At 46.5% G+C, this 24919-nt stretch overlaps 1 protein-coding gene across 4 annotated transcripts; it reads left to right on the top strand.

Annotated features, from left to right (window-relative positions):
* Positions 1–1283: 1283 nt before the first annotated feature.
* On the top strand, positions 1284–23592 carry CMBL (carboxymethylenebutenolidase homolog). 4 transcript variants are annotated; one of them, XM_061189124.1, is made up of 7 exons: positions 1284–1496; positions 12874–13107; positions 15142–15249; positions 18853–18995; positions 21711–21802; positions 22978–23147; positions 23363–23592. In XM_061189124.1, the coding sequence occupies exons 2-7, from the start codon at positions 12893–12895 to the stop codon at positions 23388–23390; spliced, it is 756 nt and encodes a 251-aa protein (XP_061045107.1). In that variant the 5' UTR covers positions 1284–1496; positions 12874–12892; the 3' UTR covers positions 23391–23592. The 4 variants fall into 4 exon arrangements, with proteins under 4 accessions (XP_061045107.1, XP_061045110.1, XP_061045108.1 ...); XM_061189125.1 differs by lacking the exon at positions 1284–1496 and adding an exon at positions 1505–1598; XM_061189126.1 differs by lacking the exon at positions 1284–1496 and adding an exon at positions 4577–4719.
* The last annotated feature ends 1327 nt before the right edge of the window (positions 23593–24919 follow it).

Below are 24919 nucleotides of genomic sequence, written 5' to 3'. Positions count from 1 at the left end.
TGTACTTTATAATATAGCGCTGTCTCGTAATATTGGAATCCACTGCACAGCTTTGCCAATTGAGACTGATTTGGAGGCAACTTTTAAAAAAATTACTTTTAAGTACGTGCATAAATTTAACACTGAGTTGGCAAATTTTGGCAAGGCATAGAGTTGCGAATATGAAATTCCTCATGTTAATAAGTGTTAATTATGTCAGGAATGATGCTTGGAGAGCTAAATTTAGCAAATAGAGAAAAATGATGTGTAATCAGTCACATCTAGTCTTTCCATGTAACTGGTACTTCCAAGATGCTGGAAGATGCTTAGAAACAGTCTAATAGAAACAATTTTGTGTTTCGATGGAAACCTATGCTTGTCTAGAGGTCACCCTCCAGGCTATCTGATTCTTGTCTTCCAATGTCTGGTAGCTGCTTTACAATTCTGTAAGTTGTAGGTAGATGATAGACAAGCAAATTGACCTCCTTCCCCATCCTGTGGAAAAAAAGCCAGTTTGCCTCTGTCTGCATTTTCCTTTCACCATTCCTTTACTCCATATGTGTGCACTTTTTTAAAACTTTCTTTTGAACTAGTTTTAACATCTGCCTGGTTTTCTCATTAATTAATGAGTACTGTAAAGTTTTCAACACAGGTCATTTTTATATCTGCGTGAGCATCATGATTTTACCTGTTTCTGAAAATTGCCCTTTAACAATCAGATTAAGTCTCACAAACCTTACCCCTCGAGGCTTTTTATATTATTGATTTGCCATCCCTCTGCAGAAAAGATCTCTTCAGAAAAAGTCACCCTCCATCAGAATTCACACCTTTTCCAACTGGAAGCGTCTTAATTAGTAAGGCTCTATCTCACGGGTCAGGAGATCTTTGGTGAAATTCTTGTGGCGTCAAGAAGCTGCTGCTACTTTTCCCTCTGTCACTTATTTTCCTAATCAACATTTCTTCCGGTTTTCTTTCTTAACCCTCCTCTGTAGCCAATTGAATTGGTTATCACAATCTTAGGTGACCAGACAAAATATGGAGTGGCGGAGGAGGGAGGGAGGTCAAGTATGAGTATGTAGTCATCTACCGTTTAAAATAGCCTAATTTTGATTTACAGTAAAGAAGTCACAGGTCTCAGGAGCCAGGCGCACATGTAAATTTCATAGGCGGCCTGTCTTCCTCCTCCCGGTCTCCCTCCCCCCGTCCTCGTCTCCCTCCCCTCTCCTCCCCCCTCCCTCTCTCCCTCCTACCCTCCTTCCCTCTTCCTCCCGACCTCCCCTCCCTGCCCCTCCCTCCGGCTCCAGCCTTCCCCGGAGGCTGGGAATCCAGGACAGCCACTGGTCCGCCGGGATCCCACCGCCCTCCGTCACCGCGTCCACTTCCGTCCCCGAAGGAGGCGCCTCCCCCTCGGCTTGCCCCTGACCGTCTCCCCTGTGTCCCGCGGGGCTGCGGCGTTGCCCGCTCCGGTCCGGCCTCCTCCGCGCGTAAGGACAGCGTCCTTCAGGCAGTTGGACGAGGTACGTGCGCTTCGCGAGCCCGGGAACGCGCTGCAGGTCCGCTCTGCTCTAACTTGCGCGTGCGTTTGCTTGAGGCAAAGGAGGTCTTTGCCGTGTGCACAGGTAATGAACCTATTAAAGTCCATTTTCAACACCTGCTTTTATCAAAGCAGTACATTGTCACTGCAGAAAAGCAACCCCTCCATCCTACTTGGCATATTTTCCTGTATTGTTTAGCCATACATTTTGAATAGATAGTTGAAATCATACTGTATATAAACTTGTATTCCTTTTTTTCCATTTAACACTATGTCATGATCCTTTCCTCCGTGCCATTAAATACTCTTTGTAACCGTTTTCCTACAGTTGAACATTTTGGCCGTATAGTTCTTACTACTGATATAAAAGTATGGGGGAAAAATGAGCGTATCTGCGTCCAGCTCATTCTCCACATTTTGCAGCATTTATTAAGGATGGGTGTTAAGAGAGGAGGGTCCGGTCTAGGCGTGTAGCGTCCTGGATGCTGGGTCCGTGTTGCCAGGAGAGACTGTACCGTTCCCACTCAGCCATGTGGGTCAGGAGGTGAAGCGGTGGCCTCTCCCAGGCCTTGCTGACACTGGGCACTGTGATTTAGGGCTACTTGCTGATGGAAATGCCACCTGTTGTTTTCAAAGCCCATTTAAAGTAAGGTGGTCAGAAGTGAGCCCTGTGGGTATCTGGGGGAATGCCATCCAGGCCTGACAACAGTCCAAGAAAAGGCCAGAGGCAGCCGCATGATTGGCAGTTCACAGGCCAATCTAGCTTCATCCCACGTAGTTTTCTAATTAATGCTGTCAAGACCGTGTACCCTTTGGAAAACACAACCATGATTACTGAAAAATAAAAATAATTGCAGGAGTTGATGTTCACAGAACCATCTAAGGATAAGGAGGGGCCCTGCCTTCCCTGCTGCAAGATTGAAGATCAATTGCCATGCAAGTTACCGTGTTTACTCAGTAAAGGAAACCCCCAGCCTTCCCCTGCAGCCACCTTCGAGGTCCTGTATTATTATTTCTTAGTGTTGTTTTCGATGCCCTTTCAGGTGTTTCCATTTCTAAATCTCTGAGGCTGCCAGCATTTTATTCCTAGACTTCTTTGCTTGTTGCATTCCCATCAACACCAATCCCCTTCACTTATCAAAATCTGCTTCCCTATTTCTTTTGGAGATCTTCATTGCTTTGGGAAGTGTGACTTCTTAGTTATTTAAATCCTTGGGGGTATGAAAGCAGGAAACCACACTAGCTCAACCATACTTTACCACCCATTTCTCGCCTTCTGCCCTCCAGTGAGAAAAGGGGAATGTTCAATTACACAGTTAAAAGATAATTTTCAGCGAAAGGCAAAATCATGACTAATACAGATAGAAAAACAAGCATGTGTTAAAGATTCTATTTTATTCATTAAAGAGGGGACCAGGCAGATCTTATAACTGGTTCAGAAAAAGAAGTCAAGAAGCACAAATTTGTTTGGAGTAAAAGAATGCCTCTGGATGGTACATCTTAGGAAAGGGGGGAGGGCACAGCAGCCCCTTGGAATTTGCAGATCAAACATGCACCAGTGATCCCCATAGGTCTTGACTTACAATTTTGTGGAGGCATTTGCTGTGTGAAGGAGAACTGGAGGGTGTCAAAGAAAAAATTATTCATTCGCGACACTTGTTAAAAAACGGTAAGGCAGACCTTATTCAGGACCATCGTGATAGGGGTAGGGACCACTCCAGGGGGATCTTGCAGTAGGAGAGAGACACTGGGCTCAACTCTGAATATAAGGAAAAGTGGGAGTTTCCAGCCAAGGGGCAGAGTAGGGGGTCCGTGGATGGAAATAAAGGGATTCCAGCTAAGCTGACTTAACAGGATTCTTGCAGAAGACAAGCCAGGGTGATCGGACATCACCTGGGGGATGATGGAGGATGAGGAAGCGAATCAGGTAGGAGGCTGGGGGGTTCTGCTAAACCGACTTAGCAGGATTCTTACTAAAACTGGACAAAGCCCAAAAGTCAGGGCCTAGTTGAGAAGAGAGTTCAGAGGATCCTGACTAGAGTTCGGTCAAGGAGAGAATCTTTGTCAAGGGACCAGAAAAGTCAGTCTGTAGGGGATGGGTCTCGCAATCATTCACAATTATGTGGGATCTTGCATGGGTGTTATGGGGGAATCATGTACTTTAGTGCTGCATCCTGGGTGGCATTGACAAAGAATGTGCCCATCAGGGTCTCCTCTGCTGGAGCATGTCCTGGCCATCCCTCGTGTCATAAAGAGAACCCTGACTTCTGGTGGCGTTACTGGTGGAAACCACAGATCTGATCTCAGGGTGGCTGGAGCGTGTTGCCAAGTCCACCTGACGTGATACAGAAAAGCCCTTCTTGGTACATTTTATGAGGACCCCACCATACATGTCAGACCCACAGTCCCATCCCCTTACAGGAGGAAATCTTATCCCTCACTGTGACCTTATAATGTCATAGAAGAAACTCTGTGTTTCAATGGAAAAGTACCCATACACTATAGCCCACCCTTCCGGGCTGTCTGATTCTAGCCGTGTTCATTGTATTTGAGCTGTTTTGCAGCTCTGTGAAAGTTGGGGGTAACTGATAGGTTTGTAAATTCTGTCCTGTCTGGTGGAGAATTAATTGGCTTCCTCCCCTACTGTGGAAAAATTGGTTTTGTCTCCATTTACAATTCATCTCAACATCCCTCTACTCCATATAAATTAGTGCTCTTTTCTTTTTTCCTTAGAACCAGTTGTAACATCTGCCTTATTTCCTCCTGTCATATGAGTAAAATACAATCCTTAATGTGAATTCATTTTGGTAACTGTATAGGAGTCATAGTTTTACTTTTTTTTCTGAAAATTGTGTTTTAACAAATGTGTCATTTGGGAGGGAAAAGAGCCCAAATCTTGAAATATATACACAGAAAGTTTACGTATAGTACAATCAGTAGAGTGTCAAGGGTATGTTTCCCAAGGCTCTTGCCCACAGAGAGACTGTCTGCCCTGCCCACTGCGGCCTTGGCCCGGGACACACTGGCTGGGCTTGGCTGCTGTGCCCCGTGAAGTGTCTGGCAGGAGTCCAGCCTTCCTGTGTGGCACATCCAGGCCTCCCCAGCCAGCACCTCCTTTCTGAGGGAGAAAAGCCTTTCAGGATCAGTTCAGAGAGTGGCTGTCTTGGCTGTAAACATTCCTTTTGGAAAGTGGATAGCAATCGAAGGTAAGTAAAAAGATTCGGATTCAAGGCTGCTTATTTTCTGTGGTCTCGCATCCTCATAGGACAGCCCAGGTAAGAAATCAGCCTGAGGAATAGGTTCTCAACAAGTAATATGCAGTGGGACCTAAAGTTTACTGCTGTTGATACTGGATTGTTCTGACTTCTTTTATAATAGTTCTATAATGTAGTTTATGGAAACAAAACTATGAAAAATACTGTCAAATTTTTCTTTGATCAAATGACTAGCTCTTAATTTCTCTTTCCTTAAAATTTAGTTATTTCTAGTTATGAACATTTAGAACATTCTGGAAAGTACAGGATATAATGTAATAGCCACCTATAGTCACATGATGCAGATTTATTTTTAAAAAAAGATATTAACATTTTGTCCTGGGCTTCCCTGGTGGCGCAGTGGTTAAGAATCCGCCTGCCAATGCAGGGGACATGGGTTCGAGCCCTGATCCGGGAAGATCCCACATGCCGCGGAGCAACTAAGCCTGTGCGCCACAACTACTGAGCCTGTGCTCTAGAGTCCGTGAGCCACAACTGCTGAGCCCGCGTGCCACAACTAATGAAGCCCATGCTCCTAGAGCCCCTGCTCCGCAACAAGAGAAGCCACCACAATGAGAAGCCCATGCACCACAACGAAGAGCAGCCCCTGCTCGCCGCAACTAGAGAAAGCTGGCACGCAGCAACAAAGACCCAACACAGCCAAAAATAAATAAAATAAATAAATAAATAAATTAAAAAATATGTATTATTCGGGGGTTTTAGTATTTACTTAGCATCAAAAAACCATTGTCTCTCTTTTTTTTTTAACATCTTTATTGGAGTATAATTGCTTTACATTGTTGTGTTAGTTTCTGCTGTATAACAAAGTGAATCAGCTATACATATACATATATCCCCATATCTCCTCCCTCTTGCGTCTCCCTCCCACCCTCCCTATCCCACCCCTCTAGGTGGACACAAAGCACCGAGCCGATCTCCCTGTGCTATGTGGCTGCTTCCCACTAGCTATCTATTTTACATTTGGTAGTGTATATATGTCCATGCCACTCTCTCACTTTGTCCCAGCTTACCCTTCCCCCGCCCCATGTCCTCAAGTCCGTTCTTTACATCTGCGTCTTTATTCCTGTCCTGCCCCTAGGTTCATCAGAACCACTATTTAAGATTCCATATATATATATGTGTTAGCATACGGTATTTGTTTTTCTCTTTCTGACTTACTTCACTCTGTATGACAGACTCTAGGTCCATTCACCTCACTACAAATAACTCAATCTCATTTCTTTCATTGTCTCTTTATATAGCATTATGTTTTTGAGATTTACCATATTGATAAATATATATGGAATTTGCTCATTGAACTGCTATGTAATGTTCTTTTTAGGAATGTATTAGCTGTAACAAATTACCGCAAACTGAGTGACTTAAGACAATAGAAATTTATTCTCTCACTGTCTGGAGGCCAGAAATCCGAAATGAAGGTGTTGGCAGGGCCATGCTCTTCCTGAAACCTGTAGAGGAGAGTTTTTCCTTGTCTCTCTCCTGGCTTCTGGTGGTTGCTGGCAATCCTTGGCATTCCTTGGTTTGTAGATGCATCCCCTCCAAACTCTGCCTGTGTCTTCCATGGCTATCTCTCCATGTGTGTCTGTGTCTGTATCCAAATTTCTCTCTCTTCTTCTAAGGACACCAGCCATTAATTAGATTAGCACCTACCTTCATCAGGATGGCCTTGTCTTAACCTGATTCCTCTGCAAAGTCCCTATTTCCAAATAAGGCCACATTCACAGGTTCTGTGGGTTAGGACTTGAACAGCATCTTTTTTTGGGGACACAGTTCAACCCATGACAATGAATAAATGGCAACGTATCTCATTCTCCTGATGGTCGTAATATTGCTTGCAATTGTTGCCACATTTTGGTGGCAAGAACAGCCTTGCATACCCACTGCATGTGTCTGTGTGTACACACACACACACACACACACACACACACATGAGTGTGAAATTCTCTAGGGAATACACCAGTGGGGGGATTTCTGGGTTGCAGGGTGTGTTCATCATTGCCTTTGCTGAACTGCTTCCCAGAGTGTGTATCAGTTTACACTCCCTTCCGTTTCCCTACTTGGGCACCATCTCTTGTCGTTAATAGACTTATTGCCAATCTGCAAGAGGTAAAATGGTATCTTGTTGTTGTTCTTGTTATAATTTCCTTAAATACCAGTGAGGTTGAGTATCTTTTCATATGTTTACGGGCCATTCAGGTGTATCCTTTTGTGAATTGCCTCATATCTTTGGAGCATTTTCTATTGGGGCTGTCTTTTTTTTGTTAATTTCTAAGAATTCTTCATATATTTTGTCTGGATACTACGGCCTCTGCTTTGAAAATAATTTCTTCTTTTAGTCTGTATCTTGTTTTCTCAATTTCTTTACGGAGACTTTTATCTTACAGTGTTTAAAATTTAATAAAAGTTTGAAAGCTTTTTGTTGTGGGAAATCTCAAGCATGTATGAAAGTCAAGAGGGGCTTCCCTGGTGGCACAGTAGTTGAGAATCCACCTGCCAACGCAGGGGACACGGGTTCAATCCCTGGTCCGGGAAGATCCCACATGCCGCGGAGCAGCTAAGCCCGTGTGCCACAACTACTGAGCCTGCATGCTGCAACTACTGAAGCCCGTGCGCCTAGAGCCCATACTCCACAGCAAGAGAAGCCACCACAGTAAGAAACCATGCACTGCAACGAAGAGTAGCCCCCGCTCGCCGCAACTGGAGAAAGCCCACGTGCAGCAATGAAGACCCAACACAGCCAAAAATAAATAAATAAATTAAAAAAAAAAGAAAAAGAAAGTCGAGAGACTAGTACAATGGACACTCCTGAACCACCCAATTCCAGCACTGTCAGTACTTAGACACTCTCCCACAATCTCCACAGCCTACTGGGAAAGTCCCAGTACATACATCAGCATGTAGCTATAAAAGATAAGGACTTGTTAAAAAAAACCATCACTGTTATAACATTATTCCTCCTTCCCTGTCCCCCCCATTAAAATGATTCTCAATATCATCAAATATCCAGTCAGTTCAATTTTCCCCAATTTTCTTATAAGTGTTTTTTACAGTTGGCTACTGCTATGGACTGAATTGTGTCCCCTAAATTTACATGTTGAAGATGGTATTGGGAGGTGGGGCCTTTGGGAGGCAATTAGGTTTAGATGAGGTCCTGAGGGTGGGGCCCCCATAATGGGATTCATGCCTTTAAAGGAGGCTGACAGGATCGCTGTGTGTGATAGGCAGTGACTCACAGGGATTTGTTTTCTCACCTGGATTGCTTGGTGTCCATCCCACCTCCCGAGGAGCCACAGAGCCCTCCTGCCCCTGTCATGACCCGGCAGAGCCCCGTCTGTTCTGCCGGCCTCTCCCTGCCTGCGCCCTGCAGCTGGACCTGGCTGGGGGACACGGCCTCACTGACCCTGCCTATGTCCCGGGCCCCCATTTTCCACTTCTCTTCTCCCCTCCAACCTCCTCCTTCTTCTACCCTGATCTGTTGACTCTGCTTCTTAGTTCTCTGAGCAAACAGATGCAAGTGGGAGCATCCACAACCTCCCTTCTGGCATCACCCACCCACCTGTGTCTGTGTCCTCACCCTCTGCCTTCCCTCCCAGGGCTGTGGGAGGACCTGCCCAGTGCCTCCTCTGCTGTGCTGGCCTCACCCCTCTCTCCAGAGACCATTGGTTCCCTCTCCATGGTACATTCTCATCCACAAGCCAATATGCTGACATTTCTTCCATGAAGAAAAAGAAAAAAAGACTTGTTTCCACATCTTCCCTCCATCTTTTGCTCACTCTCTTTTTTAGGGCTGGCAACAGTCTAGAGAGAGCTTTCTGTATTTCCTGTCTCCCCGTCTCTCTTCTGTCTCAGCCCCCGGCAGTCCTGCCCTCCCCGATCCTGCAAACCTGTTCTGGACTCCCTCAGCCTGACTTCCACCGTGCAGAGCCTGGTGGGCAACCCTGTCTGCACCCTCGGGTCTTCCTGCAGAATGTTGCACGGTCTACACTCTCCCTTTCTTTCTTTTTTATAAAAATTAATTAATTATTTTTGGTGCATACACGTTTTTTCTTTTTTCTTTTTTTTAAAAGTATAGTGGATTTACAATGTTGTGTTAGTTTCAGGTGTACAGCAAAGTGATTCCGTTATGCTTACACTCTCCCATTCTTGAAGCCCTTCCTTGGCTTGGCTCCTGGACACCACACCTGGGGTTTCCTCCTCTCTCACTGGCCCATCCTTCTCAGACACAGTCACTAGTCCCTTTTTACCTCCCCAAAGGAAGTCTTAAGTACTGAAGGACCCCAGGGCTCCATCTTCTGCATTCTTCTTTATTGTTATTCCCTGAATGATGTGATTCACTCTCAAGGTTGTAAATACTGTGTTCAGCTGATTCTCATTATTCACAGAAGTTATGTTCGGTAAAGTTGCTGTGAACGCTGAACTAACTGCTAGTGGACCACAGGGAAATGCAGTCAGTTCCTGCGAGCTTCTGGTCACGTTTCCATCAACTCATCAATACTTAACCTTGTTTTGTTTGTGTTTCTGTATGAAGAAACACAATGTATATTTACTATATATTGTTGATTCATTAACATTGACTCATGGCCAACAGCAGTGTGACTCACACCTGAACAAAGCTTGTCTAACACGTATTTTCTCCATAAGGCACATCACAGCCTTCTTGCACTTAGATCACTAGATGGCACTTTAGCGCTGCCCATGAAATCACCAACGAAAAGCACAAAATTACCAAAGGTGTGGCACTAAATAGACCATGAGAAGGACACTTGTTTACAGCATGAGAGCTGAAACAGGAAGACAGAGCACAGCCTTGTTCGACCTTGACTGGGAACGTGCATCTCAGTGACTCAGATTTTTTGTGGCTCTACACAGATTTGTGGATGATGCAAAAGCCCGGCAAGAATTGATTTTGGAGTTACGAATAAATTTAGCAAGTAGGCAAATTCATGAATACAGAATCTGCAAATAGTGAGGTTTGACAGTGTATGCTGATCACTCTCAAATGCATATCCTCAGCTTGGACCCCTGCCCTGAACTTGTGTGTTGTTATCCAGCTGGCCGCTGGACATGAATATGAATGTCTCAGAGATATTTCAAACTGCTTATGCCACAGCCTGAAGTCCTGGTCTCCTCAAACCTGCTCTTTCGGCACTCTCCCCTTTTCATTTAGACATTCCATCCTTTTCCAGTTGCTCAAGCAAAAGACCTAGTCACCACTGACTCCTTTGTGTTAAATATCCTATGCACGCCATCTGTCAGCAGAACCAATTGGCTGCACCTGAAAAATCTATCTAGACCCTGACCTTTCTCGCTCTTTTCACCATTACCATTCTCGTGGCAAGAATTTGGCTTTTTCGGTGTGAGATGGAAGCCGCTGGAGGATTCTGGGAAAAGCAGTGTTCCCCACCACTCTCTCTCCCTGATACTTCTGTTCCAACTACACTGTTCCTTGTTGTTCCTCAAAAACCGGAAGAAAGTGAACACTTGTGATCACCTAGATTCAACAGTTGTTTGCAATTTGCCATAATTGCTTTATGTTTATGTATGTCTGTGCATGTGTGTTTGATAATGATTTGAGGGTAAATTGCAGATGTTGATACTTCATCCCTTACTTGACCACACATATTTTAAAAATAAGAACATTCTCCTACATAACTTCTATTACCACACCGTAGAATATTAATATTAATTCGTAATATCAACTATCATCCATATTCACTTCCTCACTTGTTCCCCAAGTGTCTCTTATAGCGGTTCTTAACTTGGAACCAGGATGTAGTCAAGATTCACATGGTGCATTTGCTTTTATTTCTCTTTAATCTCTTTTAATCTCGAGCTGTCTCATCACCTTTTTTTTTCTTTTATATTGATTTATGAAGTTAGGAATTTTTTCCTCTCTTTCATTCTTCATATTTGTCAGTTTTTTCTGTTTCTAAATTTATTAGCATAAAGTTGTTTATACTAATTTTTTTGTGATTTTTTTAAAGGGAAAAATCTGTACTTACGTCACCTTTTTCATTCCACATATTGTTATGCTGTTGTTGTTGTTGTTATGTGTCTTTATCATTCTTTCCTTTTTATTGATCGGGTTTGCTGGAGATACACCTATTTTATAACTTCGAAAATCAGATTTTAATCACTTTCTGTTTCTCCATTGTTTATTTTCATCTCATTATTTTCTCCTTTTGGGTTTATTCTAAATTTTCCCCTCACTTCTTGAATTGAATGCTTAACTTATTTCCATTCTTCCCTTTTGTCTAATACATGCAGTTGAAGAGGATCAAAGGATGCCATCTCAAATGTGGCACTTTGGCATATTGATTATTTTGAGCTGAAGGCAATTAGGAAAAAGCAGATGCAAAAACAGTTTTTCTCCCTCCCCCTTTCTGCCTAAAATTAGGGCATAAATTCCCTCTCCCCCATGAGGGGAGCAACTCTTATCACCAGATTCCCCATATATTTCCCAGTCATGTCGCCACAATTTATCACCCTTTGTTAAAATGCTGTATAAACCATGTGTCTAACTGCTTCTTGGGTTTTCACTTCTTTTCTGCAAAACCCCTGTGTGCTAAACATTAAAAATATTAATAACGTGTATGCTTTTTCTCCTGTTAATCTGACTTTTGTCGGTTAAATTCACAGGCCCTCAGTTGCTGAACCTAAGAGGGTAGGGGAAAGTGTTTTTCTCTCTGACTGCAATCTAGGGTGTCAATATTTCTCTAAGTACCAGTGTATTGTTTCAACTTTTTGCTACAGAGTGTTTTCATTGTAATTCGGTTCTAAACCTTTTGAATGTTTATTATAATTTCTTCATTGTGCTAATATAGCACGTTTTATATAAAATTTTTGCTGACTTGTGTTGTGGGTTAATATGTGGGCAGTTTGGTAGCTGTTCACATCTGCTTGAAAAGACTGTATATTCTCTAATTGCTAATGAAGAGATCTCTATCTTTGGGTTCAGCCTTCCTAGTTTTTCCTTTCCAAGGAAACCTCTTTGAATTAAAAACAAAAATTTAATTAGAGAATCTGTCTCAAACAGTGAATTTAATATATTTACATTTGTTTGGATTTATTTCAGCCCACATTATTTTTTGCTTTATGGTTGATAGGTTTACTGTTCTTTTTCTTCTCCTTTCCTGCTGTTTGTTTGGTCAAGTGTGTTTGGGTCTCTTCCTCATTTCTACCCCATTCCCACCATCAGTCTTCCTGATGAGTGTTTATTTGGAGCACTTCCTCCTGTGAAGCTATTTGTAGTAAGCATCTCTTCAGTGGGAAGCATTTTTCGGCCTGGATTGTGAAAGTCTTGCATTTGTTTCTGCCAGGTGCCCAGGGATTTCACTGCCCAGGGTCCACTGTTCCGTCAATTTCTCAGCCTAGGTATTCCTACTTCAAAAGGATGGTGCGAATTTGGGGGATTGGTTTTTTTGTTGTTGTCGCTGAAGACTTTACATTCATTTATTTTCCAGTTTTATTTTATTATTTTATTTTTTATGGTTTCTTTTTTCCTTTCCTGGGCTTCCTTACCATATTCCTAGACCTGGTTGGCAGAGTTTTTCTTTTTCCTTTTTTCTTGTGTTGTTTGTTTTTAATTTTCTCCACTAAATATGAACCTTTGAGGGCTCAGACCTTGTGTGGGAAAGTCTCAGTTACAAACCCCTGTCTCAAGGGGTCCCAGGGCCTCACTGGAGTCCTAAGCACTGGTTAGGTGAGGGCCTGTCTCTGGGTCTGGCCCTGTCCCCAGCATCCTGGCTCCCTCACATCTGCTCCTGCCACCCTGACCCTGACCTCCAGTTTCCTCTCTCACCCGGGGATGGGGGTTGCTTCCTTTTCCCTCTGAGCTCCACCATTTTAATTTTTATTTGTTGGTTGCATTCACTCTGGTATTTCTACTGTTTGTAATGGGAATGGATTCTTATTAGCTTAATCTTATTACCCAGAACCAGAAGTTATCATTGATTTCTTGCATGAATACACTATAAGTGTAGTTAAAATTAATTTTTTCCTGTACTCCTGATTTTAGTTTGCTCACTGTTTATAATCTTTGGCCGTGCACCACTCAGAGTATAATGCACGTGTTTCTCTCTGTAGCCCAACTTAAACATCTCCAATGGCTAACGAAGCTTGTCCTTGTCCATGTGACATTGGCCATAGAATAGAGTACGGAGGGTTGGGGCATGAAGTTCAAGTTGAGCACATCAAGGCTTATCTCACCAAATCCCCCGTTGACGCTGGCAAAGCTGTGATCGTCATTCAAGATATATTCGGCTGGCAATTGCCCAATACCAGGTATATGGCGGACATGATTGCAGGAAATGGATACACGTACGTATAAAATTCTTCTTTTTTTTGTTTTTTGCTTAAATTCATGTAAATTTCTGTATTTTGTTCCCTTCAAAGGAAATGAAACCAAAAGACCCTGAGTATATTCTGCTGTACATTATCTATTTTCTTATCTCACTGGGGTGCAGGTGAATGGAGAGTGTCATATACGACGGTCAGTGGCCAGTGGAAGCCAACTGCTCCCAACCCAATGTCTGGGCTTCAGGTCCTCCTAGGATGGCTAGCCCTGTAGACGTGTTGGACGTTGAGAGAGTTATTTCCCGATGTGAGGCCCTGCACAGACACTGGTACAGGACACCTGGGGCAGAACTCGCCAGCTCTGAAATGGATCCATTACTTGGCCCTTGAAGCATCTCTGCCTGGGGTCAGCTTTCACACACAGGGCACACGCGGTTACGTGGCCTGATCTGAATTAGACTGGCTTCCAGAACTGGCAGAGTGAAACCTCACTCAGCTCCCAAAGTCTATCTCTTTGTCACATTGTGTGACCATGGCCACCTCTGGTGAATGCTGTCACCTGTTTGCTCCTCACCGCTGTGGTGTTGGTAGCAGCTTCAGTAAAGCAGGGAGGAGAGAGAGGAGGGACCATTCCTTCCACTCCAGCTTCACTAAGCGTAACACTCAGCGAGCCCCGAGTGTGGTGCACCCCAATTCCCTTTGTCTTCTTGAAAAGAGGAGCTGAAAACCAAAGGGTGCACCTATCTCGTTTTCCTACAAAGAGAAACCCATTTAAAGGAAGCACACCCACTGCCGTGTGATGCAATTTCCTGTTGACTGGAAAGAGGAAGTCCACTTGATTTTTCCCTTTTTCATGCCCTCACGTTTCTTCTTGTAGATGCGGCAACTTAACTTTCCAGGGGCAATACCAGTAATAAAACAATAGCCAGCCCTGATTGCTTTGTGGCTCCGCCAGACCCGGCACTAGGGCGTTCCCGGGGTTATTGCCCTTCATCCTTCCAACCACCCCGACAAGGCGCAGCTGTCACTGTTCCCATTTTGATGGTTAGGAAACCGGGGCATGAAGGCAGAGGTCTCAGTTGCCCCAGGTCACCCGCTGCAGCGAGGAGACTGGATGGGACGGTGGCTTCTGTTGTCTTGGGTGGGTCCATTAGCTGGAGACAGAACATAAAAATGAGTAAAGATGCCTGTGACTTACAAAGCCTCTTACCCTTATCTAAGTATTTTGCCTTCAGAATAATCCTCTGAGGTTGCATGGCTCTGTTAGATCATCAAGAAAAAGAGGCTAAAAGTGATTAAGTGACTTGTTAAGGTTTCAGGGCAGGACGGGGCAGTACTGGGCCCTGAACTTAGATTCTTCTGACCCAGGTTTCAGTGTTCTTCCCCCCACTGCAGTAGAGGCTGTGTTCCTCCATCCATGGCCGTGACCTTTACTTTAGGAACCGGGTCTCTGGCCGGGGCCGCGTTGCCCCACCCCAGGGTTGATGCGGAAGGAAGGTTGACATGGACCCCGCAAGCTGCCTTGTCTGCTCCGCGGCCCCTTTTAGAGCCTGCGTGAGACCAAACCCTCCGGGCAGGACATTGTGCCCTGTTGGCATCCTGGGCGGAGGTTGGGAAATCGCTTGGTCATGGTGACTGGGCCACTCACCAGGTGTGCCCTCTGGCCTGAGGCTAATGCGAAAGGCCAGCTGAGAGGTGCGACTCCTCAGGGGCAGGAGGGGAGCCTGTGTCCGCCCACCCAGGCCCTCGCTGCCCGGGAACCCTTGTCCTGGGCGTCACAGCTAGCGGGGAGTGTGCACAACCGAGGCCTCGGCATTTCAGATGGGCTGGGCTCTCGGCCGGCTGCCAGAGGCCCTGCACCTTCGGTTGTGAAATCCGAGATGCTCTGGCCTGGAGCCAGTTGGCATCTTTGCTGCGATCACAGCTGGCCCTTGTGACCACTATCTTTCTTCTCCTGTGGTCCAGAACCGCCAACGTGACAAGTTCTTAATGAACATAAGCAAATATGGAGTCCCAACAGCTCCGAAACTAAGAAGGATGAATGTCCCTATTTTACAGAACCATTGTTCCAGACTTCTTTGTAGGGCAGGAGCCGTGGCACCCCTCAGGGGACTGGTCCACCTTCCCGGAGTGGTTGAAGACAAGAGATGCCAGAAGGATCGATAAGTAAGTTCCAAGGATGTTACCAGCCGGCGTGGCTGTCTTGGTGGCGCCCCAGGGCCCCGGGAGCAAGAGGCAGGAGGGAGAGGAGGGTCCAGCTTCCTCGGTCACCCACCTGCCCGCCCTCCCGCCGTGTATGACCTCAGAGGCCACGGCTCGCAGAGTCCTTCCTGAGGCGTAAAGGAAACCGATTTCGTTTAGCACAGTCTTTGCAGCGGAGGGTTGGTTAGAAACCAGCAAGTACCCTGCTGGCCAGTAAGTTCACTTGCTTTCCTCTCTGGGAAATGCTTCGTGGCACCGATGCTGAGAGCTTCCTTGAAGTACCTGGGGGTCCCATTTTCCTTGACAGTTGGGCTATAGGGGTCCATAGATCAACACTCCCTCCTTCCCCTCTGGTTGCAAAACCAGTTGAAACAACAGGCAGAGAAGAGAGACTAGAGAACACGTCAGCCCCACTTCCACTCTGCTGATTGGAAACTGAGGCCCCAAGTGCCATCCCCTCCCCCCAAAACCCACCCTCCCACCCCCCGCCTCGGGGAAACCGGGTCTTTAGACCAGACCCACCAGACCAGGACTGCGGTCTTGCCAGGGTCCAGGGAACTATGGGAAGAAAAGGGGCGGATCCCCCAGGATTGCAGCCTTTTATTAAAGTGGCTCCACCCAGGCCAGAAGCAAGGACCAGAGGGCTCAGTGCCACTCAGATCCCCTCTTCTTTGTATGGAGGAATAAGGATGGAGCGGGGAAAGAGGCAGGGATATTCTCCAGTGCCAAGCTCCTCCTGAACAAGAAAACCTGAGCCCAGGGCAAAGGGGTCCCCCAGCCCTAGCCCCCGGCTCACCTTGACCAGGCACCCTCCCGGACGCTGTCCTCTCCCATCGTCGGACGTCCTCCCGTCACACACGTGAGCCTCGTGTTTGATAAGCTGTCCCCCGAGCCCAGGTTCGGGCCGCTGCTGCTAACACGGCCCTCTGCCTGTGGCCCCTTGGTCCCCGGAACTCTCTGCTCCTCCAGAGCTGACGCCAGGGCTGCTGGCCCCTCCTGCTCCTGAGCTGGCGGACCCCGGGCAGACCTCTGTCCACGGCCCGCAGGGGCCTCTGCCGCCGAGCGCGGCTCCCGGCTCCTCGGCCTCACCTCCGTCCGCGTGCGCCCCGGGGCAGACTCTCCTGCGCTCTGGCCACCCTCTCTCTGCGGACCTGTGCGGAGCACCAGTGCTCCGCGGCGCAGGCCGGGGTCTCCCTCGGGTCTCTGCACAGTCCCTCAGACCCGGGAGACGCTGCAGGCTGCCCTGGGGGCTCCCAGCTTGCCGGGCAGTCAGCAAGTAGGAACCTCGGGGTCTTGCCGGCGGCGGGAGACGAGGGCAGCGGCCCTCTTTGGAGTGGCCTCTAGGGTGCGAAGCGCCTTGTCTTAAGTCCCACCCTGGGGAGTCTCACTGCAGGCGTGTGGAGGCCCGGCTCCTTCACCCCCAGTCGGGGGCCACCCCAGCTCCAAGTTCCCCGGTTGAGGCTTTTGTGGAGACTGCACCACAGCCCAGCTTCTCTCTCTGCCCTGCTTTCTACCTTCCCTTCCCCAGGGTGGGCTCTGAGATTACTGGGGACCCAACTGCCCACACCTTGATCCATTTCCAGGCCTCCCTCCCAAACTGCAAGCCCTGGAAAAACAAAATGAAGCAAGAAGTTACGAGTAAAATACAAGTAGAAACACAAAGAGAACCAGAGAGCCTGTGATGTGAATATGAAATTCAGCTTTGCGTGGAGGGGAATAGTTAGGACATTTTGAGGAAAAGCCTTGTGGGGCTGCTTTCTATTTGTGAGCACAAATCAGGGTGATCCTTTCTGGCGGGCATTAGAGCAGCCCAGAGGTACCTCTCCACAGGGGATAAGGAGAGCCACACATTTTAAATCAAAATGAGACATAAAATGGAGACACTAACTTGGAAATTAGACTGAAGTCCTTGTGTCTAGTCAAGTATCTTTTGTTTGAAAGAAAACCCATCTTGAATGCTTACTGCTTAAGCAGTCATGGAATTTATTGGCTTATAGTACTGAAAAGAGGTAATTTCTGGCTTCAAGCTGAGGTTGGTCTATAGCTCAGAAGGTATCCCCAGGATTCGACCTCCCAACATCCCGCAGCACCCTTGTCTGATGCTGGCTCCATTGTCAGGCAGCGTTTGCCTCTGGGTGGCAAGATGGCTGCGGCAGCTCCAGCCTCCCATTGGCTCCTTTCCCAGCAACCCAGCAAAATTCTCGTTTTGTCCTGATGGTTATGACTGGGTCACAAGTCCATCCTTGAACCAATCGTTGTGGCTAGAGATTGCTATGCTGTGATTGGCCAGGCCAGAGCCACATACTCCCCTCCTGGAACTGAGCCCCCCAAAGTATATGGACCGAGCATGGGGAAGGGAGGTTCATCCAAAGCCAAGTTCTGGTGTTCCCAGGAAAGTGGGGAATATACTCAGCAACAAAAGCCAAGATAGGTTCACTCGAGTCAGTTAAAGAACGTTTATAGAAATGCCCTCTTCCTTCTTGTCCCCTCCAATTAAGGCAGTTAGTTATTCTTAAGATCAAAGCATTCGAGAAAAACTGAAAAACCAGAATGACAAAAACTATTCCTTACTCCATTTTATTTTGCAGAATTACTTAATTACAGCTCTTCTAACACTATGAAAATAACTACTTGCACACAGAATGGTATGATACATATGTTTAAATGTGTTCAAAGATATCTTAACGATTAAAAGAAAAAGAACGTGCAATAGAATTGCTTTCTCCTTTTTTTTTTTTTTCCTTAATTGCAAACAGACAGCGTTTCTTCCTCATCAGATCCAGCAGAACTTTCCGGGCCGGCCTTGCAGCACTACCTCCATTTTGGCATCGTGCTTCTAGTTGCAGAAGCTGTATGCGTTCCAGACAACCAATTTGCAAATGAACCATTTGCAAGGCCAGAGCCACTGTTCCCCGTCTCCTCGGGCTTGCCTCTTCCTGGTGGCTTTCCAAATACTGTTGTGCTCTTTGGGCATGGGAGGAAACAGGCGATGCAGAGTTAGGGTGTCGGGCAGGGGGATGGAATGTGCTGAGTCAGACAGAGCTGAGGAGCTACCTCCTGGTTGAGGCTGGTCCCTGTTGAGAGAGAGGAGATGGAGGAGCTCCCTGGGGCCGGATCTTGGGATGAAGCCCTAGATCCGTGCTGTGGCCTTGGGCCTTGATCTATCCTGAGGCTGTGGAAGGCTGTTGCTCAAGATGGTCTGACTTGTGCCGCCCTGTCAGGTGGTTGGAAGAGGCTGGGCTTGGCAGGGAGACTTGCCGGGGAGAGATGTCACTTGTTACTCGTCACCCGGGCAGGAGGTGGTGAGGACGGAGCTCTGAAAGTAGGAATCTCAGAACCTCAAGGAACAGCTGCTGAGAAAGTCCTGTTACCACTGGTGCTTGCTGCCCAGTGCACTTTCAAGGGGCCACAAAATACCTCTTTTTTTTTTTTTTGGCTGTGCCACGAAGCTTGCTGGATCTTAGTTCCCCCACCAGGGATTGAACCCGGGCTCCGGCAGTGAAAGTGCGGTGTCCTAACCACTGGACCACCAGGGAATTCCCTTGAATAACTTTTCTTTCATTCTAGAGAAGTCGACGCGGTCTTGAAGTATCTGAAACAACGTTGTCATGCCAAGAAAATTGGCGTCGTGGGATTCTGCTGGGGTGGAGTTGCTGTCCATCACGTGATGATGAAATACCCAGAATTCAGGGCAGGGGTGTCCGTCTACGGTAAATCTGCCTTGTGCATTTTTACACAATGAGAACTGGAGGAGGGGTTGAGTGACAAAGGCCACGAGCCTCTTCCCAAACTGAGGGTCCTGGTGTAACACAAACTCCAGTGGAGCAGAGACGGCCTATCTTAAAGAATTGGTTTTAAAAATCTGAAGGTAGAGGCGGAAGTATGTAATATCTAACCAGAGGGAACCCGGGTCCTGACGGTGTGCCTTTGGGAGAATCCCCTAATCCGAGGTCTCAATTTCTTTACCTAGGATGAAGGGGATAACTTTCTTTCCGTGATAATGGTTAATATCAAGCAATATTTTTATGAACAACGGCTATGAAAAGATTTTTCCAAGATATGACTAATTCTCAACTACTCATGCATGCGTGCAGTCCTGCACACACACACACATACACACACTATATATATATACACATGCATATATGTGTATATATATGAAAAGAGGGAAAGGGAAAACCCACTCTAAAATGTAAATAGCAACATAAACATTTCATCCAAACAAACCAAATGTATCACACCAATGACATAAGAACGTTATATCTGTGTATAGAAATGGTTACTAAGTGAGGATATGGGAGCATCCGACCTCGGCTTGCTTTCATGGTAGTATATCCAACAGTTATACTAATGATTCTTATTTGGCTTAATGGTTCCTCACTGTGGTATTTTCGCTTACTTTTAGCATTAAAAAAACCTTTACCTGTTTACTCACTCAAAGGCAGTAGCAAGCTGCCAGTTGCCGCTGTGCACAAGCCCTCGCGGCGCCTTTGTGTGAATTAGCTAGCACAAGGCGCTCCGGAGTGGACTGCTCGCCGGCGCCCCCTCGTGGCCGCCGCTGCGCAGTGCGCGACTGCAGAGCCGGGCGGGACTTGGAGCCCAGGGGCCTCAAAGCGCTGTGCAGCCACCTAACGTGGCCATCACAGAATAGGGCGGAAAGCGTGGCCCTCTTGCCCGTGGCTCCCTGCATTCTAGAGAGGAGTTACAGCTAAGGGGAGGCTCTCCGGGTTACTTGGCTTTGCTATACTGCCAACAGGAAGTGGAAAACAATTTTTTCTCCTCCGTACTGACTGGGATTCTCTATGACCACCCTTGAGTCAGGCTCCGCTGTGAGTCCTCCTTCTGAGAAGGTCCCGACCTTGGGCTCTCTCCTTGGCCCACTGGGTCAGTTTAGCGAGAACTCCCCACCCTTGATATGTGATCAAAGTCCTCATGTCTCTCCCCTCGATGCCTTGTCACCCTGGCCTGCCTTCAGCAAAGGCTTTGTCAAATATTGTCTGGCCAGAATCCCCATACCCCGATGATTCCTTAGTAATTTTCCATCCACCGGCCCCCATCCTGCTCCTTGGCGGTAAATCCCACTTGTCCTCGCATTTGGGGTTGAGTCTGGTGTCCCTCCCTGACTGCAAACCCTCATTGCCGTGGTCTCCTCGAATAAAATCTTGCTTACCGTCTTTTTTTTTTTTTTTAAACATCTTTATTGAAGTATAATTGCTTTACAATGGTGTGTTAGTTTCTGCTTTATAACAAAGTGAATCAGCTATACATATACGTATGTTCCCATATCTCTTCCCTCTTGCATCTCCCTCCCTTCCTTACCGTCTTTGACAAGTGTCAGAATAATCTTTTCTTTTTTTTTTTATAAATTTATTTACTTATTTTTGGCTGCATTGGGTCTTTGCTGCTGAGCGCAGGCTTTCTCTAGTTGCGGCGAGCGGGGGTTACTCTTCCTTGCGGTGCACGGGCTTCTCATTGTGGTGGCTGCTCTTGCTGCGCAGCACAGGCTCTAGGCACGCCAGCTTCAGTAGTTGTGGCGTGTGGGCTCAGTAGTTGTGGCATGCGGGCTCAGTAGTTGTGGCACGCGGGCTCAGTAGTTGTGGCTCACACGCTCTAGAGCGCAGGCTCAGTAGTTGTGGTGCACGGGCTTAGCTGCTCCGCAGCATGTGTGATCTTCCCGGACCAGGGCTTGAACCCGTGTCCCCTGCATTGGCAGGCGGATTCTTAACCACTGCCCCACCAGGGAAGCCCAGAATAATCTTTTCTTTAGAACTCCTCTCATCTCAGAATGACAATGGAGTTTGAAACTTTTACTTATTTTCCTATAGGAGCGGGCACACTCAAAGTTGTCTGAATCCCCAAAGTCCAACATGCTTTTGACTAAATGATCTCTAAAATTCTGAAGGCACTTTAGAAGGATGAAAACTAATTATTATGAATGACCTGCTGGGACCCGCTGCCGTGCCCAGGGACTTCACACATGTGGTCTCCTCTGAGCACAAATACCGCATCAAACACTGACGTCAGAACCTTGGGGCTTGAGTAAACCGTGAGAAACTTCCAGAACAGCGGTGGCCAGATGGTCCAGATTAGAAAGTTATCACCTCTTGGTAAATGAAGGCGCGTCCCAAAGGGAGCATTTTTCAGGCTGCTCCGTATCTTTACCTGCCAAGCAGCCGGCCAGGTCTACAGCCATCATTTAATGGCCTGATTCCTGGTGAGTGAGGCGGAGAGAAGGGAGCTCAGGCTCAGTAACTTTCTCTTTGAGCCAGTTTTATAGACCAGCCCACTTTTGTGGAATTGCTAAAAAGAAGAGACACAAAACCCCCAAAGCACATGTTTTTCTTTGAAAAATCTAACTCACGTCATTTTCTGTGGCACATGTACGGGAGTCATACCCTGTGTCCCTGTCCCCCCCCATTCTCCAGGCATCATCAAAGACTCTGAAGACGTGTACAGTTTAAAGAACCCCACATTGTTCATTTTTGCTGAAAACGATGCTGTGATTCCTCTTGAGCAGGTAAGTTGGCACCTTGACTCTTCTCGTCTCTGTGTTTAATAGCACGACTTGACATTTTGGGGAAAACATCCGAAGGATTCATTTGTTGCTCCAAATATGTTTCAACATTAAAGTTTTAAAGGTGTGTTTTATCGGGGACTTTGAGGGGTACTGTAACCCCCTAAGTGCTCCTGCCATGGCTGGATGGCTGGTTACTTCCCTGCCCGTGCCCCCTCCGCGTGGAACCCATGAGTTATCATAAGATCTCTGTCCTTAAAGACACAGCTCTGTTTGTTTGTTTTTTTAATTAAAAAATTTTTTTATTGAAGTATAGTTGATTTACCATGTCGTGTTAGTTTCAGGTGTACGGCACAGTGATTCGGTTATACATAAAAAATATATATATACATATATATGTATATGTACGTATCTATTCTTTTTCAGATTCTTTTCCCATATAGGTTATTACAAAATATGGAGTATAGTTCCCTGTGCTATACAGTAGGTCCTTGTTGGTTATCTATTTTATATATAGTAGTGAAGACACAGCTGTGTTAAATCCAGTATGTTGATAAGGAAAAAGCAGACGGAAACTGTGGTTCAAAAGCAGTTGTTTAGAAATTACTGTTGTTATTCATAACTGATACATTTTATTGATATAAGTTTTAAACAACTTATATTTGAATCTATTGAATTACATATTGAATACATTGAATATGGTATATGCAAATAGATTGAAGTATATATTGAATAATATATAAATATATTAATACAATTTCAAATAATTGATGATGTATCTTTTAAAAAAATATTTATTTTATTTTTACTTATTTGGTTGCGCCGGGTCTTCGTTGCGGCACGTGGGCTCCTTAGTTGCAGCACGCATGTGGGATCTAGTTCCCTGACCAGGGATTGAACCTGGGCCCCCTGCATTGGGAACGCGGAGTCTTAACCACTGCACCACCAGGGAAGTCCCCTGATGTATCATTTTTATATCGCTCTGAATTCTCTCCTTTGCCAGAGGTGAGGACTGTGCCGGTTGTAAAATTAAGAGTGAAAAATTCATGATAGCTATGGAACTTAATTTAAAGCACAGATGTTAAAGCTCTTTGATGAGCATTCAGGGAAGATTTGGAGAATGGAAAATATTGCTAGAGGGTTAAAGTCCTATCATCATGAAATCTTTTGCCAACCAGGTCTCTTTGCTGACTCAGAAGTTGAAAGAAAACTGCAAAGTGGAATATCAAATTAAAACGTTTTCTGGGCAAACGCACGGGTTCGTGCATCGCAAGAGAGAAGATTGTTCGCCTGAAGACAAGCCCTATATTGATGAGGCGAGAAGGAGCTTGCTCGAGTGGCTGAACAAGTACGTGTAGCCAAGGCCAAGGGCAAACTTTCTTAAAATAGCTCGCATCCAGAAATTTGCTTTGAAATGCTTAGATCATTTGATTTCATGTTCACTTTACAGAAGATGAATCAAGGAATCCTGAAATTCATCTGAAACACAAATTCAGTAGGAAAAGTTAATGTATGAAATACTTTAACCTTTATCATGTGCATAAATAAAAATTTTAACAACAGGTCAGGACCTGAAGAATTTGGATGGTAGAGTAATGTCCTAACTATGAGTGAAAACCTAGAGCTATCCAGGCACCAGCTCACAGCTCGGGTATGGCCTTCCCAGCCTTGAATTGAGCACATCCTCTAAAACGAATAATTTGGCAAAACCGTGAAGAGCATGAAATGTAAACTCAGGTAAAGCCCACCTTAATTGGACTTTTTTTAAAAAAATTAATTAATTAATTAATTAATTATTGGCTGCATTGGGTCTTTGTTGCTGCGCGTGGGCTTTCTCTAGTTGCGGCGAGTGGGAGCTACACTTTGTTGCGGTGCGCAGGCTTCTCGTTGCGGTGGCTTCTCTTGTTGTGGAGCACGGGCTCTAGGCGCACGGGCTTCAGTAGTTGTAGCACGCGGGCTTAGAAGTTGTGGCTCGCGGGCTCTAGAGCGCAGGCTCAATAGTTGTGGCGCACGGGCTTAGTTGCTCTGCAGCATGTGGGATCTTCCCGGACCAGGGCTCGAACCCGTGTCCCCTGCATTGGCAGGCAGATTCCCAACCACTGTACCACCAGGGAAGCCCAATTGGACTTTTATCTCTGTCTTAATACAGATGAATTTGTCATGTTCATATATTGCACTATGAGAAATTTTGAGATTAAAATAGGGTTTTAATGACTGACCTAATCATATCAAGCTAAAGACTTAATTTTTGAGTTTTTGAATTTGTGGCTTTTTCTAAAAGCTAATAAAAAACGATGGATGAGAGTTGCCATCCAGCTGTCTCCTAGGCAGTGGTGTTTCAGACACTGACATTTTCGGGTCCCTGGGGCTGGGGTGGCATCACAGATCTCTCCTGTGTTCAACCAGAAGGGTGGTGTCAAGGGTAAAGTTTCAGTTTTTACATTTAAATTAATTAAAATCAAATCAAATCAAAGCCCCAGCTCCTCGGTAGCCCTCACAAGTCAAGCCCTCAGTAACCATGGGTGGCGGGTGGGAACCGCATGGGGCGTGCTTGTCTGCACTGGTCAAGCCACTTCACGTGCTGTAGCTGCACCCTGCTGATGCTCAGCTAACCCCGTCATCCCCCACGTGACGGCCCAGCGGTCGTCCTTCTCAGTCCCGGCCCAGAGGATCTCTCTACCTGGCCAAGTGCTCACGACTAGAGCAGGTAGCCGTCCCTCCCGCTGGCCCGCAGGCTCTGCAGACGCTGAAGGGCTACCTTTTTCCCCACCGGGCCGGCCCTGCAGGAGGCTCCTCACCAGGTGGGGCTGAGGGGAGGGGGCCGGCTTGGGTCCTGGCTGGAGGGTGGCCTTTCAGCCCAATGTGCATGGCTGACTGGGGGCCGTTTCTTGTCAGGGCTGGGGCTCCGGGAGGGAAATCGGGGAAATTTCTCTTCTGGAAGCCGGGGAGCAAGGAGATCCCGGCAGCCTCAGGGAGCCGCCCCTCATCTTCCGTGGTCGCTGGGCCTGCAGAGGCCCCGGGAAGGGGTGCGGGCTGATTGTCGTTTTTCCTGTGAGAGCCCACGAGGGACAAGATGCCCCCCTGGAGAGGGAGGGAGCAGGGGGCCCAGGGCGCAGGGAT

This window comes from Eubalaena glacialis, chromosome 4, assembly GCF_028564815.1.
Source record: "Eubalaena glacialis isolate mEubGla1 chromosome 4, mEubGla1.1.hap2.+ XY, whole genome shotgun sequence".
Lineage (NCBI taxonomy): Eukaryota > Metazoa > Chordata > Mammalia > Artiodactyla > Balaenidae > Eubalaena > Eubalaena glacialis.
Note: the sequence above shows the minus strand (reverse complement) of the source record. Positions and strands in the feature narration are given on the sequence as shown.